We start from the raw sequence: 11500 nt of genomic DNA on the forward strand, positions 1-11500 counted from the left end.
CACACACACACCCTAGAGCCCCACCCACGTGTCCTGGCTCAGAGCTAAACTCGGCCATGGTTGGCGGGAGAAGGGTGCTGGAGCCGGCTGAGTCTCTGATATGCAAGTCATACGGCACCCTTAGTTACGACTGGGCCACTCACAGCTAGATCAGTGGGCAGTGGCACAGCACAGTACTACACAGCGTTCAGTACTTGCACAGAGCTCAGTCCTTACACAGCACTAAGTACTTACACAATGTTCAGTACACAGAGCTCAGTACTTGCACAGTGCTCAGTACTTGTGCAGAGCTCAGTACTGCATAGCATTCAGCACTGCACAGCATTCAGTACTTGTACTGCGCTCAGTAGTTGCACAGTGCCCAGTACTTTCACAGCGCTCAGTACTGCATAGCATTCAGTACTTGCACAGCGCTCAGTACTTACACAGAATTCAGTAGTTGCACTGCGCTCAGTAGTTGCACAGTGCTCAGTACTTGCACAGAGCTCAGTCCTTACACAGCACTAAGTACACAGTGTTCAGTACTTCCAGAGCATTCAGTACTTGCACTGCACTCAGTAGTTGTGCAGTACTCAATACTTCCACAGAGCTCAGTACTTGCACAGTGCTCAGGACTTGTGCAGTGCTCAGCTGAATGGCACCCCATCCTTGAGCCCTCAGAGGAACGGCTAGCACAACATATGTACATACATGTACATATATATAGTATGTACGTGGTATGCAGAAGTTCAACTGATATTTGCATCAGCTTTTGTGTGAAAAAGCTTCATTAAACAACCTTCCCCCTCCCCCCAGTGCCAGGAATAAAAGCCAGGCATGCCAGACACGTGCTTATCACTTTGCACATTCCCAGCCCGAAATTAAAATATAGTTTTAAATGATCTTACTAGCTGGGGCTGGAGCGATAGCACAGCGGGTAGGGCGTTTGCCTTGCACGCAGCCAACATGGCCGACACAGGTTCGATTCCCAGCATCCCATATGGTCCCCCGAGCACCACCAGGGGTAATTCCTGAGTGCATGAGCCAGGAGTAACCCCTGAGCATCGCCGGGTGTGACCCAAAAAGCAAAAATAAAATAAAATAAATGATCTTACTAGCTTACAAATTGCTTAATTACTGACATGACCTAACACTTGTTGCAATCTCTCTAAAGCTATTTCCTCGAAATCATGCTCTAACTTTACCCCACAAATTAAGCTATTCTATTACTGTTATTGATTGTTCTGTCATTATTGTTCTGTTCCAAATTAATTTCTAGGAGCCAGAGAGACAGTAGAGTTGGCAAGGAGCTTGCCTCAACCGCAGCTGACCCCCAAGCTGGGCATAATTCCTGACACCCTGAGGCCTGTCAGGAGTGAGCCCTGAGCACAGAGCCAGGAGTCAGCCCTGAGGACAGAGCCGGAAGTGAACACAGAGCCAGGAGCAAAGGCCCTGATAACCATCAGGTATGGTCCAAACCACCCCCTCAAAATTCTCCCTAAATTCCATTAGACTCATGGCTTTTTACAGTATTCCTTCATTTTAACTAGACTGCGGAGAGGAGGCCAGTGGTCTTGCATTATTCCTACTGGCGGATCAGCATTTTACTGATCTTTATCTTTCTTTATCTCCAAGGTCGCCATGCCGCGACAGCCCCCAGAGTTCCTGACACCCCAGACCCCAAGTCGCTGCACTGGAGTGACTCCCGGGACCCACCACGCTCCGGGACAGGGACAGAGGCGGGGGCGAGTCAGGCCTGGGGTGTGGAGCGGGTCCGGGCCGGGACAGTTGGGGCAGGAAGCAGCTTCCTCCGGAGGGCCTCTGGGCCTGGACACCGCTCCCCGGGGTCTGGGCTCGCCCCGCCCCAGGCCTCCCCTGCCCGGGGAGCCACGCGGCCCTACCGGCTCTGGTAGTTCTCCCACAGGCGCTTCAAACCCTGGCAGGACAGGCCCTCCAGGATGAGCAGGTGGCACTGCCCGTCCAGCAGGTGGAAGCCGGTGATCACGTCCAGGTCCTGCCGGTCCTTGATGTTCGTGCGCACCTTGATGGCCGGCAGGATCTGCGAGATGTTGCACAGCGGGTAGGTGTCCACGTGGAGGGCCCTGGCGTTGATGACCGTGATGTCGTGCAGCAGCGGCCGCAGAAGCAGATGCTGCTTGGACCCGAACACGAAGATGATGCGGCCAAACGGGGGTCCCGTGGGGTCCGGCTCGGGGGTCTCGGGCCCGGTCCACGGCAGGGGGACCTCGATGTCCACCCGCAGCTTGAGCTGGGAGTGGGCCTCCAGGTAGTTGCCGGCGGGCAGGGGCTGGAAGCTGTCCAGGGCCTGCGGCCGCCTCCTGTGCAGGCCGGGGTTGGTGGGCGGCGGCTCGCAGCGGAGGATGGGGACGGACAGGTTCAGGTACTTGCGGCCCAGGAGCAGGTCGGCGAAGCTGACCCGGGCCACCCCGTAAGGGTTCCACGTCTTGCTCTGTGACTCGAAGGGGTTAAACTCGGGGTCTCGGGGAGAGACGAAGGCGTGGAGGTTTGGGAAGGTGTCCAGGGGCTCCTCGCCGAACAGAGCGGGCCTCTGGCTAGTGTTCTCGGTCCTGAGGTCCCGGTCGTGCACTTCTATCACCAAGGGGGGACCGTCCAGGAGCCCCCGCAGGTCCCCGGGGTGCATGTCCCCCAGGAAGATGACGTTGACGTCCTGGAAGTAGATGCGGGTGCTGTGAGGGTACCCCTCGGTCACGTGCGCTGGCATGCCGGGAAACTGGTATTTGCAGTAGACGGGCGCGCACTGACTCTAGGAGAGAATGAGGAGGCCAGTCATGGCCACTGACACGCAGCCCCCCATGGGCCCTGTGGCCCGACCGCTGCCCCCGGAACACCCCTGGGAGCACCAGGGGCTCTGTGACTGCCCCCAGGTCCTCCCTGCAAGGGGGCGTGACCTGGACACGGGCCCAGTGCCCCCCCCACACCTGCTGGTCTGGTTTCGAGCTGACCCATACACACCCCGGAAGGAAGAGCCCAGATGCCCAAACAACTGGAAGTCCGAGCCAAGGCGATGGGGAATAAAACACCACGTGGAAATTTGGGAAACGGAAACCACAGTGACCGAAATTGGACCATTTGCTGGTGAAGGGGCCGGAGGGATGGGAACAGATGAAGGTGTTGGCCTTGCTTGATGCCCACCCAAGTTCTGTCCCTGGGCACCACATTGTCCACTGAGAATCTCCTGGTACAGCTCTGGACACTGCAGGCCCCAGCAGCCTCCTCTAGCCTTGGAACCACCCTCCCTGCTGGCCCACCAGCAGGAACCTGAGCACTGTTCGGGAGACAGAAAAAATAACAATGTAGCACTTTAGCACTGTCCTCCCATTGCTCATTGATTTGCTCGAGCTGGCGCCAGTAACGTCTCCATTGTAAGACTTGTTACTGTTTTTGGCAAATCGAATACACCACAGGGAGCTTGCCATGCTCTGCCATGCGGGCGGGATACTCTCGGTAGCTTGCCGGGCTCTCCAAGATGGGCGGAGGAATCGAACCTGGGTTGGTCACATGCAAGGCAAATACCCTACCCGAGGAAAAAAATAACCCCGCAAAATCCCATAACTGCCACTATGTCAGCTCACCCACCCACCCCGCTCTGCAGACTCTAAAGCTCCCAGGAGATGCAAACCAGGCTGCTAAAATTCACGGGCACATGGGTCTCCTGGTTGAGAACTTGGGGCGCCCTTGGGAGTGTGGGGGGTGAGTCCCTGCCCTGCCAGACCCCCAGCAGCTGCACCCACACCCCACAGTGGACACAGCACCAACAGCCCAGCTCCACACTTTCAGCTGCAGACATGCAAACCGCCAAGACCCAGGGCACAGGCTTCAGACTGAGAACTTTGGGGTCCCTCGGAGGAGGGGCGGGGGGAGGCACGAAAGCCAGATCTACACCCCACGCCTGCTCCCGTATCAGCTCTACAGATCCTGGGGTTTCCAGACCGAGGGGCCGCACACCCAAATTCCACACGACTGACGGCCCAGGAGGTTTTTTGAGGGTGGGGAGCACATCCGGCCACGCTCAGGGCTGACTCCTGGTTCTGCACTCAGGGATTGCTCTTGGCAGGGTTGCAGGACCATATGGGGTGCCAGGGACCGTACTGGGGTCAGCTATGGATGCAAGGCAAGCACCTTAACTCTCTGGCCAAAAAGGGCTCCTGACATGGGCTTGACGTTCCAAAGAACAATTAGAAAGGAATGAAGAGTCTGATGAAGCAGGAATGATCACTAACAAGACTGAAGAAAAAGAACTTTGGAGGGCTGGAGAGCCAGGACAGTGGGTAGAGCACTTGCCTTGCATGTGGCCAATCCGGGTTCAATCCTCGGCATCCCTGTATTGTCCCCCACGCAGCACCAGGAGTGATTCCTGAGTGCAGAGCCAGGAGGAAGCCCTGAGCATTGCTGGGTGTGGCCAAGAAAATGAAAGAAAAGAAAAGGAAAGGAAAGGAAAGGAAAGGAAGGAAGGAAGGAAGGAAGGAAGAAAGAAAGAAAGAAAGAAAGAAGAGAGGAAGGGAGGGAGGGAAGGAAGGGAGGGAGGGAGGGAAGGAGGGAGGGAGGGAAGGAAGGGAGGGAGGGAGGGTAGGAGGGAGAGAAGGAAGGAGGGAAGGATGGAGGGAGGGAAGGAAGGAGGGAGGGAGGGAGGAAGGAAGGAAGGAAGGAAGAAAGGAAGGAAGGAAGGGCAGGGAGGAAGGGAGAGAAGGAAGGAGGGAAGGATGGAGGGAGAGAGGGAAGGAGAAAGGAGGGAAGGAGGGAGGGAGGGAGGAAGGAAAAAAGGAAGGAAGCAAGTAGGGAGAGAGGAAGGAAGGAAGGAAGGAAGGAAGGAAGGAAGGAAGGAAGGAAGGAAGGAATCTTCAGTCTGTCCAGAGCAGGAGAGATAAAGACCACCTCCAGGGCTGGCCAACTGCCAGCAATTGAAACCCATCATGGACACAGCTGGGGCCACTCTTTCGGTTCTGGAAGGACCTTTTCCCGGGAAGCAAGGTCTGGGGGGAGAATGAAAAAAACAGCAGCATGTCACGGTGCTGGAGCTGTGATCACGAGACCAGCGTGCGGGGGCAGACCCGGGGCTGCACAGGGCGGGGCTGGCATCCCCGGGTCCGGGGCAGGCGAGCCGACTCGGGCAGGGTTTGGTGGCACCGAGCAAGCGGCGGAGGGCAGTCGGCATCGACCTGTGCGAGCTGACGGGCTGTGGGGTCTCCACGCAGACCCTCCCGCGCCCTGCTCCCCCAGGGGCCAGCTTCCTTTCCTAGAGCATGCGCCAGCTCATCCTCCCGGACTGTCGGGAAACCAAGTCTCCGTCTGCCGGGGCTGGAGAACAAACAAGCCGGCGGCGTGGAAGGAAGCGGTCTGCAAAGGAGGAGCTTTGCGTCCCTGTGGTGGCTGCAGTGTGTCCGGCTGGAGCGGGTGTGTCCCCAGCCCCGGGAACGCAGGGCATGCGCTGGGCTCTCAGCCAAGCCCACTGTGACCTTTCCTGTACCAGAGAAGACGACTAGCAAGTCCTTGACCGGGTGTTCTTCATTTTGGGGGGTCGGAAGGAGAGAATTTATGGACCACATCCCCCATGCTCAGGGCTGACTCCCGGCTCTGTGCTCAGGGTTCACTCCTGGCTCTGTGCTCAGAACTCACTCTTAGTTCTGTGCTCAGGGCTCACTCCTGGTTCTGTGCTCAGGGATCACTCCGGGTTCTGTGATCAGGACTCACTCCTGCCTCTGTGCTCACTCCCGGCTCTGTGCTCAGGGCTCACTCCTGGCTCTGTGCTCACTCCAGGATCTGTGCTCAGGGCTCACTCCTGCTTCTGTGCTCACTCCTGGCTCTGTGCTCAGGGATCACTCCGGGTTCTGTGCTCAGGACTCACTCCTGCCTCTGTGCTCACTCCCGGTTCTGTGCTCAGGGCTCACTCCTGGCTCTGTGCTCACTCCAGGATCTGTGCTCAGGGCTCACTCCTGCTTCTGTGCTCATTCCTGGCTCTGTGCTCAGGGCTCACTCCTGGTTCTGTGCTCAGGAATCACTCCCAGCTCTGTGCTCAGGACTCACTCCTGGCTCTGTGCTCACTCCAGGGTCTGTGCTCAGGGATCACTCCTGCTTCTGTGCTCACTCCTGGCTCTGTGCTCAGGGCTCACTCCTGGTTCTGTGCTCAGGAATCACTCCCAGCTCTGTGCTCAGGACTCACTCCTGGCTCTGTGCTCAGGGCTCTCTCCTGGCTCTGTGCTCACTCCAGGGTCTGTGCTCAGGGCTCACTCCTGGCTCTGTGCTCAGGGATCACTCCTGCTTCTGTGCCCAGGGCTCACTCCCGGCTCTGTGTTCAGGGCTGACTCTTGGCTCTGTGCTCAGGGCTCACTCCCGGCTTTGTGCTCAGGGCTCACTTCTGACAGGGCTTGGAGGAGCTTATATGAGACACAGGAAATCAAAGTGGGGTCAACCATGTGTAAGTGGAGCCAACCTTTCATGCTGGGAAGACTCAGCAGAGGGAGACAGGGACCTGAGCCCCCGGGATGGGGTCGTGGGTGTTGAGGCAACAACTCCCTAGGCTGAAAATCAGTGCTCAGCCTGGGGGTTCACAAAGAAGGGGCATTTAGGAGGGTGGGGGCGCTACAGCTGTAACGAGGAATTCCTTGGGCTCCATGGGAAGGGAGACTCGCCACCCTCTGCCCTGGAGAGACCCTGGGGGTCCTGAACCCGGAAACCTCAGCTCCCCTTGCTGGCAGGGCTAGACCCTGGTGTGGACCCACTCCCCTGGTGGGAGAAGTTGGAGCATGACCAGCCCCTGGCTGTGACAGGCAGGACCCGGGGGGCAGTGGGCACACCTCCAGCTTCCAGAGCGGCACCGGCGATGAAGGCAGGCAGCTCACGCGGTCGATCTTGATGGTCATCGGGTTCAGCTCCTGCCGCTGCTGTTCGTTCATGATGGGCTCGTCGGTTTTCAAAGTCAGAAAGCAGTCTATGATGTTGGGGGACCGCCCGTGTCCCCGACTCAGTACCATCTTCCATCCTGGGGGAGGACAGAGGACGCGGGCACTGCCTCAGCACCAAGACAGGCGGAGATTGAGAGGGGCCGGGCCCACCTCGACTAACGGGGAGCACAGCTACGCATCACCCCGTCCCTTTCGCCAGCAAAGGTCCCATGACTGTCCGCTTCTTTTTTTGGTTGTTTGCCTTTTCTGGTCACACCCGGCGATGCTCAGGGGTTACTCCTGGCTCATGCACTCAGGAATTACTCCTGGTGGTGCTCAGGGGACCATATGGGATGTCGGGGATCGTACCCAGGTTGGCCATGTGCACAGTAAATGCCCTCTCTGCTGGACTATCGCTTTGCAACCTCTAGCGTTGGTGTGAGCCGAGAGATCCAGGTGCATTTCTCAGGCACCTCTAAGCCCTGTCACTTGCCCTCGGAGAGAGGTCGCCGGGGACAGGGCAGGGGGCAGGGTGTGAACTGGGGCCTCTCCAGGGCAGTCCTCATGCTCCCTAGTCCTGAGGACTTCTCAGGATGACCCTGCGTGGCTGCCCCAGTGATGGGGAATGCGGGGTGCAGCGAAGGCAGCGGTCACCTCAGGTGGGACCAACACCCCAGACCTGTCCCCGCCTCCAGGCGATGCTTTGGAGGTAGAGGGATGTGCTGAACCCAGGAACTTCCTAGAATCTTACTGGGTTACTGGCCAACCAGGGCTCCCCGCCAAGGTAAACCAAGTCTGTGGTCCAGTTTGAAATTGAAGATGAAGATCAAAGCCGTTGGTCTGGCTTGGGGGCATCTTCATCTCTTCTGTTGTTTTTATTGTTGGGGTGGTACACTGGGCCTCACCCAGTGGTGCTCAGGGCTGGTTCCTGGCTCTGTGCTCAGGCAGAGACTCAGGTATGAGGTGCTGGAGATTGAGCAGGGCTTGGCCTGTGCAAGGCAGGCACCCTAACCCCTGTACTCTCTCTCTGGTCATCATCTTTTTCTCTCTCTTTCTTCTTTTTTATTTTTGGAGGGGGGGGCAAGAGGGAGTTCTGGGAGGTTCTGTGAGATTTAACCCAGGTCACCTGCCTGCAAACCATGCACTGCAATGCACTGAGCCTCCCTGGCCCCAGAATAATCTTCCTCAGTTACTGCCCTATAGCAAAGACAGACCCACAGCTGCCTCGAGTCCAGGCCACGCTCGGCTGGTCACTGTGAACCGTGGCATTGGTCTAAGGGACGAGATTTACTGCCACTCCCTGCTGGAGTCCTGTGGTCACCTACCAGGCCTTGCACATGCTGTGGAAGATGCAGTTATCCCTGCACTCAGCTGCCTTGGGGGGCCCACCGTGTACAAGGTTCCACAGTAGCCCAAGTGGGTGCCAGCCCTGCCCTCTGACTGGGGACGGCCTCCCCCCTTGGACTGGATTCAGCCTGCAGTCCACAGCTGGCACGGGACTGGGCAGGTCTCCAAGGACAGCTCAGACAGGGTTGCCCACCCTCCTGGCTTCACTCCACAGGAATCAGTCATGCCAGGCAGAACCAGGCTTGGGGCTTCTCCCCTCATGGCGAGACGAAGGTGCAAAACCACCTCTAGCCCCAAGTGAGGCGGCTGACGGGACGCTGACACAGAGGGGCCCTGGCTCCCATGGGGCTCCAGGCCACGGTAGCACTTTGCGGAGACAGAGGCCCTGGCACAGCGGAAAAACTCACAGGACCACAGAAGGACCCACTTGAAGGGAAGCTGATTCTCAAAAAGCACTTACAAGTGCAAACCAAAGAGTGAACAGCATTTCCTGACAATGGACCAACAGCAACCAAGAGCTGGCCGAGTCCGTGATTCTTCCGGCATCTGCAGAATTCAACAGTGACTGCCCCCCAAATCCCTGCCGCCCCTGACGTCTATTTCTACTCCCAATGTAAGCCTGCGGGTCTGCACGATCACCACTAGAGGGCGTGCATTCAGGCTAATGCCTCCCCCGCCATCCAAAATTCAGGAAAAGTTAGAAGTTATTTTCTCTGAATAAAAAGAGCCTTTCCCTCCATATTACCCTTCTTAAAACTAATACACATGTTTGTTTGTTTGTTTGTTTTTGCAAAAACATGTTCTGAGGTCTCTATTTCCAAATACATGGACATAATAAACATTTACTTCTGATCGAACTCTAGAAACACAAGTTTATATATTTATAAAGCATTGTAGCACTGTCCTCCTGTTGTGCATCGATTTGCTCGAGCGGGTCCAGTAACGCTTCCATTGTGAGACTTAGTTGTTACTGTGTTTGGCATATTGAATTCATCACAGGATAGCTTGCCAGGCTCTGCCGTGCGGGCGAGATACTCTCGGTAGCTTGCCGGGCTCTCCGAGAGGGGCGGAGGACTTGAACTCGGGTCGTCCAGGTTGGCCGCATGCAAGACAAACTCCCTACCCGCTGTGCTATTGCTCAAAAAAAAAAAGAAAAAAAAGGTGGGTTTTACAAAGAAAATAATCACACCTCTGTCGCTGATCGTGTGACCCCAAGTAAGTTACTTGACTTCTCTGAATTTTGGCTCCTCCATGGAAAACAAAATAGTGACATCACTTACCAGCCCTAAAACCCGCGCCAGTTTATGAGGAGGTCTGGAGTGTATCACAAAAAGGACACGACAGGGGCTGGAGGAATAGCACAGTGGGGAGGGCGCTTGCCTTGCACGCAGCCGACCCGGGTTCGATTCCCAGCTTCCCATATGGTCCCCTGAGCACCAGCAGGAGTGATTCCTGAGTGCAGAACCAGGAGTAAGCCCGAGCACCATTTGGTGTGGTCCCAAACAGACAAACACAAAGGCAACCTTCGTACCCTTCGGAAGTAGAGCCCTGCCCACAGAGGGCACACACACATGCTTGGCCTGATTCCCTCTGACACCTTACATATCCCTCCCCAAGCCAGGACAGCAGAAAGAGGCGGTCTGTGGCGGTCACTTAAGGATGCTCAGCCACACAGGGGTAGAGGCCATACCTGCGAGCAGCGGCGTGAGCGACAGCTGGATGGAGAAGACGTCCGGAGTAAATGAGGCCATCATCAGCCTGATCTCGCTCTCGTTGTCCTTGGACATTTTCTTCACTCTCTTCGACAGTTTCCGTTTTGTCACGGAATCTCCTTGTTTGACTGTGAAACCAAAGGAAGGCCATGAGCACTGCAAGGAGCCCACCTCTGCACCACCTTGTGGACAGGTAGGCATGCCGTGGAGATTCCGGAAGGTTCTGGAAGGTTCTGGAAGTTTCTGGGGTTGTTCTCTGTGCTCTGTTCCTTTCCCAGCATTTGTCAGAGGGGTCTCCATGTGGATACATCAATGTAGGAAGAAAGTAGGGGTCCTTCAGCTCCCCACCTGGGGCTCCCTCAGAACTGGGACTGAAGGAATACGGATGCAGATAGGACAGCATGACAGCTCTGGATGCCGTGGAGGGCCGAGGCTGAGCTTCGGAACTGCGTCACGGATGTGGGAGCACCTCAGCCACACGGAGCCGCAGCCCGCCCCCATCAGGCACACAGCACCTGCCTCCAACAGCCCAGGCGAGAGAAAGGGAGCAACAGCTGTGCCCGCCAGCTCCACAGTGAGCTCTCTGAAGAGCATGGGAGGTCAGGGCCAACGACGAGAGCCAGGAACTGCGGCTTCTGTGATCGAAACAGATGAGAAAGCCCAGGCGCTGACACACACGCACATGCACGAATGCACACACACACAGAGACGCTCACTCACATGCACACACATATACACACACATGCGCACACACATACTCACACATGGGTGCTCACTCATAACACACACACATATGGGCATTCACTCACACATACACACATACACACACAAGGGTTCTCACTCACACACAAATGCACACACACAGACCTACACAGACAAACATGGGCGCTCACTCACATATACACACGCACATACACACAAACACAAACATGGGTGCTCGCTCACATAGATACATCCACACACACACAAATACATGTGTGCTCACTCACACACGCACACACACAGGCACTCATTCACACACACATGCACACACATACACACAAACACAAACATGGATGTTCACTCTCATAGACACACACATGTGCGCTCACTCACACACATGCACACACGCAGGCATTCACTCACACACACAGGCACTGTGGGCTGGAGCGATAGCACAGCGGTAGGGCGTTCACCTTACAAGCGGCCAACATGGCCGACCCGAGTTCGATTCCTCCGCCCCTCTCGGAGAGCCCGGCAAGCTACCGAGAGTATTCGATATGCCAGACACAGTAACAACAAAGTCTCCACTGGAGACGTTACTGGGCCCGCTCGAGCAAATCGACGATCAACGAACGGGAGGGCCTTTACCTTTACCTTTACACAGGCACTCACACATACACATGGGCTCTCACTCACACACACACACACACACACACACACACATGGGTGCTCACACACACACGGGCGCTCACTCACACACAAATATGGACTCACACACACATGCACACACACACACATGTGCACACACACACGGGCGCTCATTTATACATGCATACACGC

The 11500-nt window shown here is 56.4% G+C and overlaps 1 protein-coding gene across 1 annotated transcript in view; it reads right to left on the reverse strand.

Annotated features, from left to right (window-relative positions):
• CFAP92 (cilia and flagella associated protein 92 (putative)) overlaps window positions 1–11500 on the reverse strand; it is a 34142-nt gene that overhangs the window by 6034 nt on the left and 16608 nt on the right. The window contains exons 5-7 of the mRNA XM_056129294.1: window positions 9937–10086; window positions 6813–6997; window positions 1881–2764 (exon numbers count right to left, since the gene is read on the reverse strand). Of these exons, the coding sequence (XP_055985269.1) occupies window positions 1881–2764; window positions 6813–6997; window positions 9937–10086 (1219 nt within the window). The remainder of the gene's footprint in view (window positions 1–1880; window positions 2765–6812; window positions 6998–9936; window positions 10087–11500) is intronic.

Source organism: Sorex fumeus, unplaced genomic scaffold (genome assembly GCF_029834395.1).
Source record: "Sorex fumeus unplaced genomic scaffold, SorFum_2.1 ptg000072l, whole genome shotgun sequence".
Taxonomy (NCBI): Eukaryota; Metazoa; Chordata; class Mammalia; order Eulipotyphla; family Soricidae; genus Sorex; species Sorex fumeus.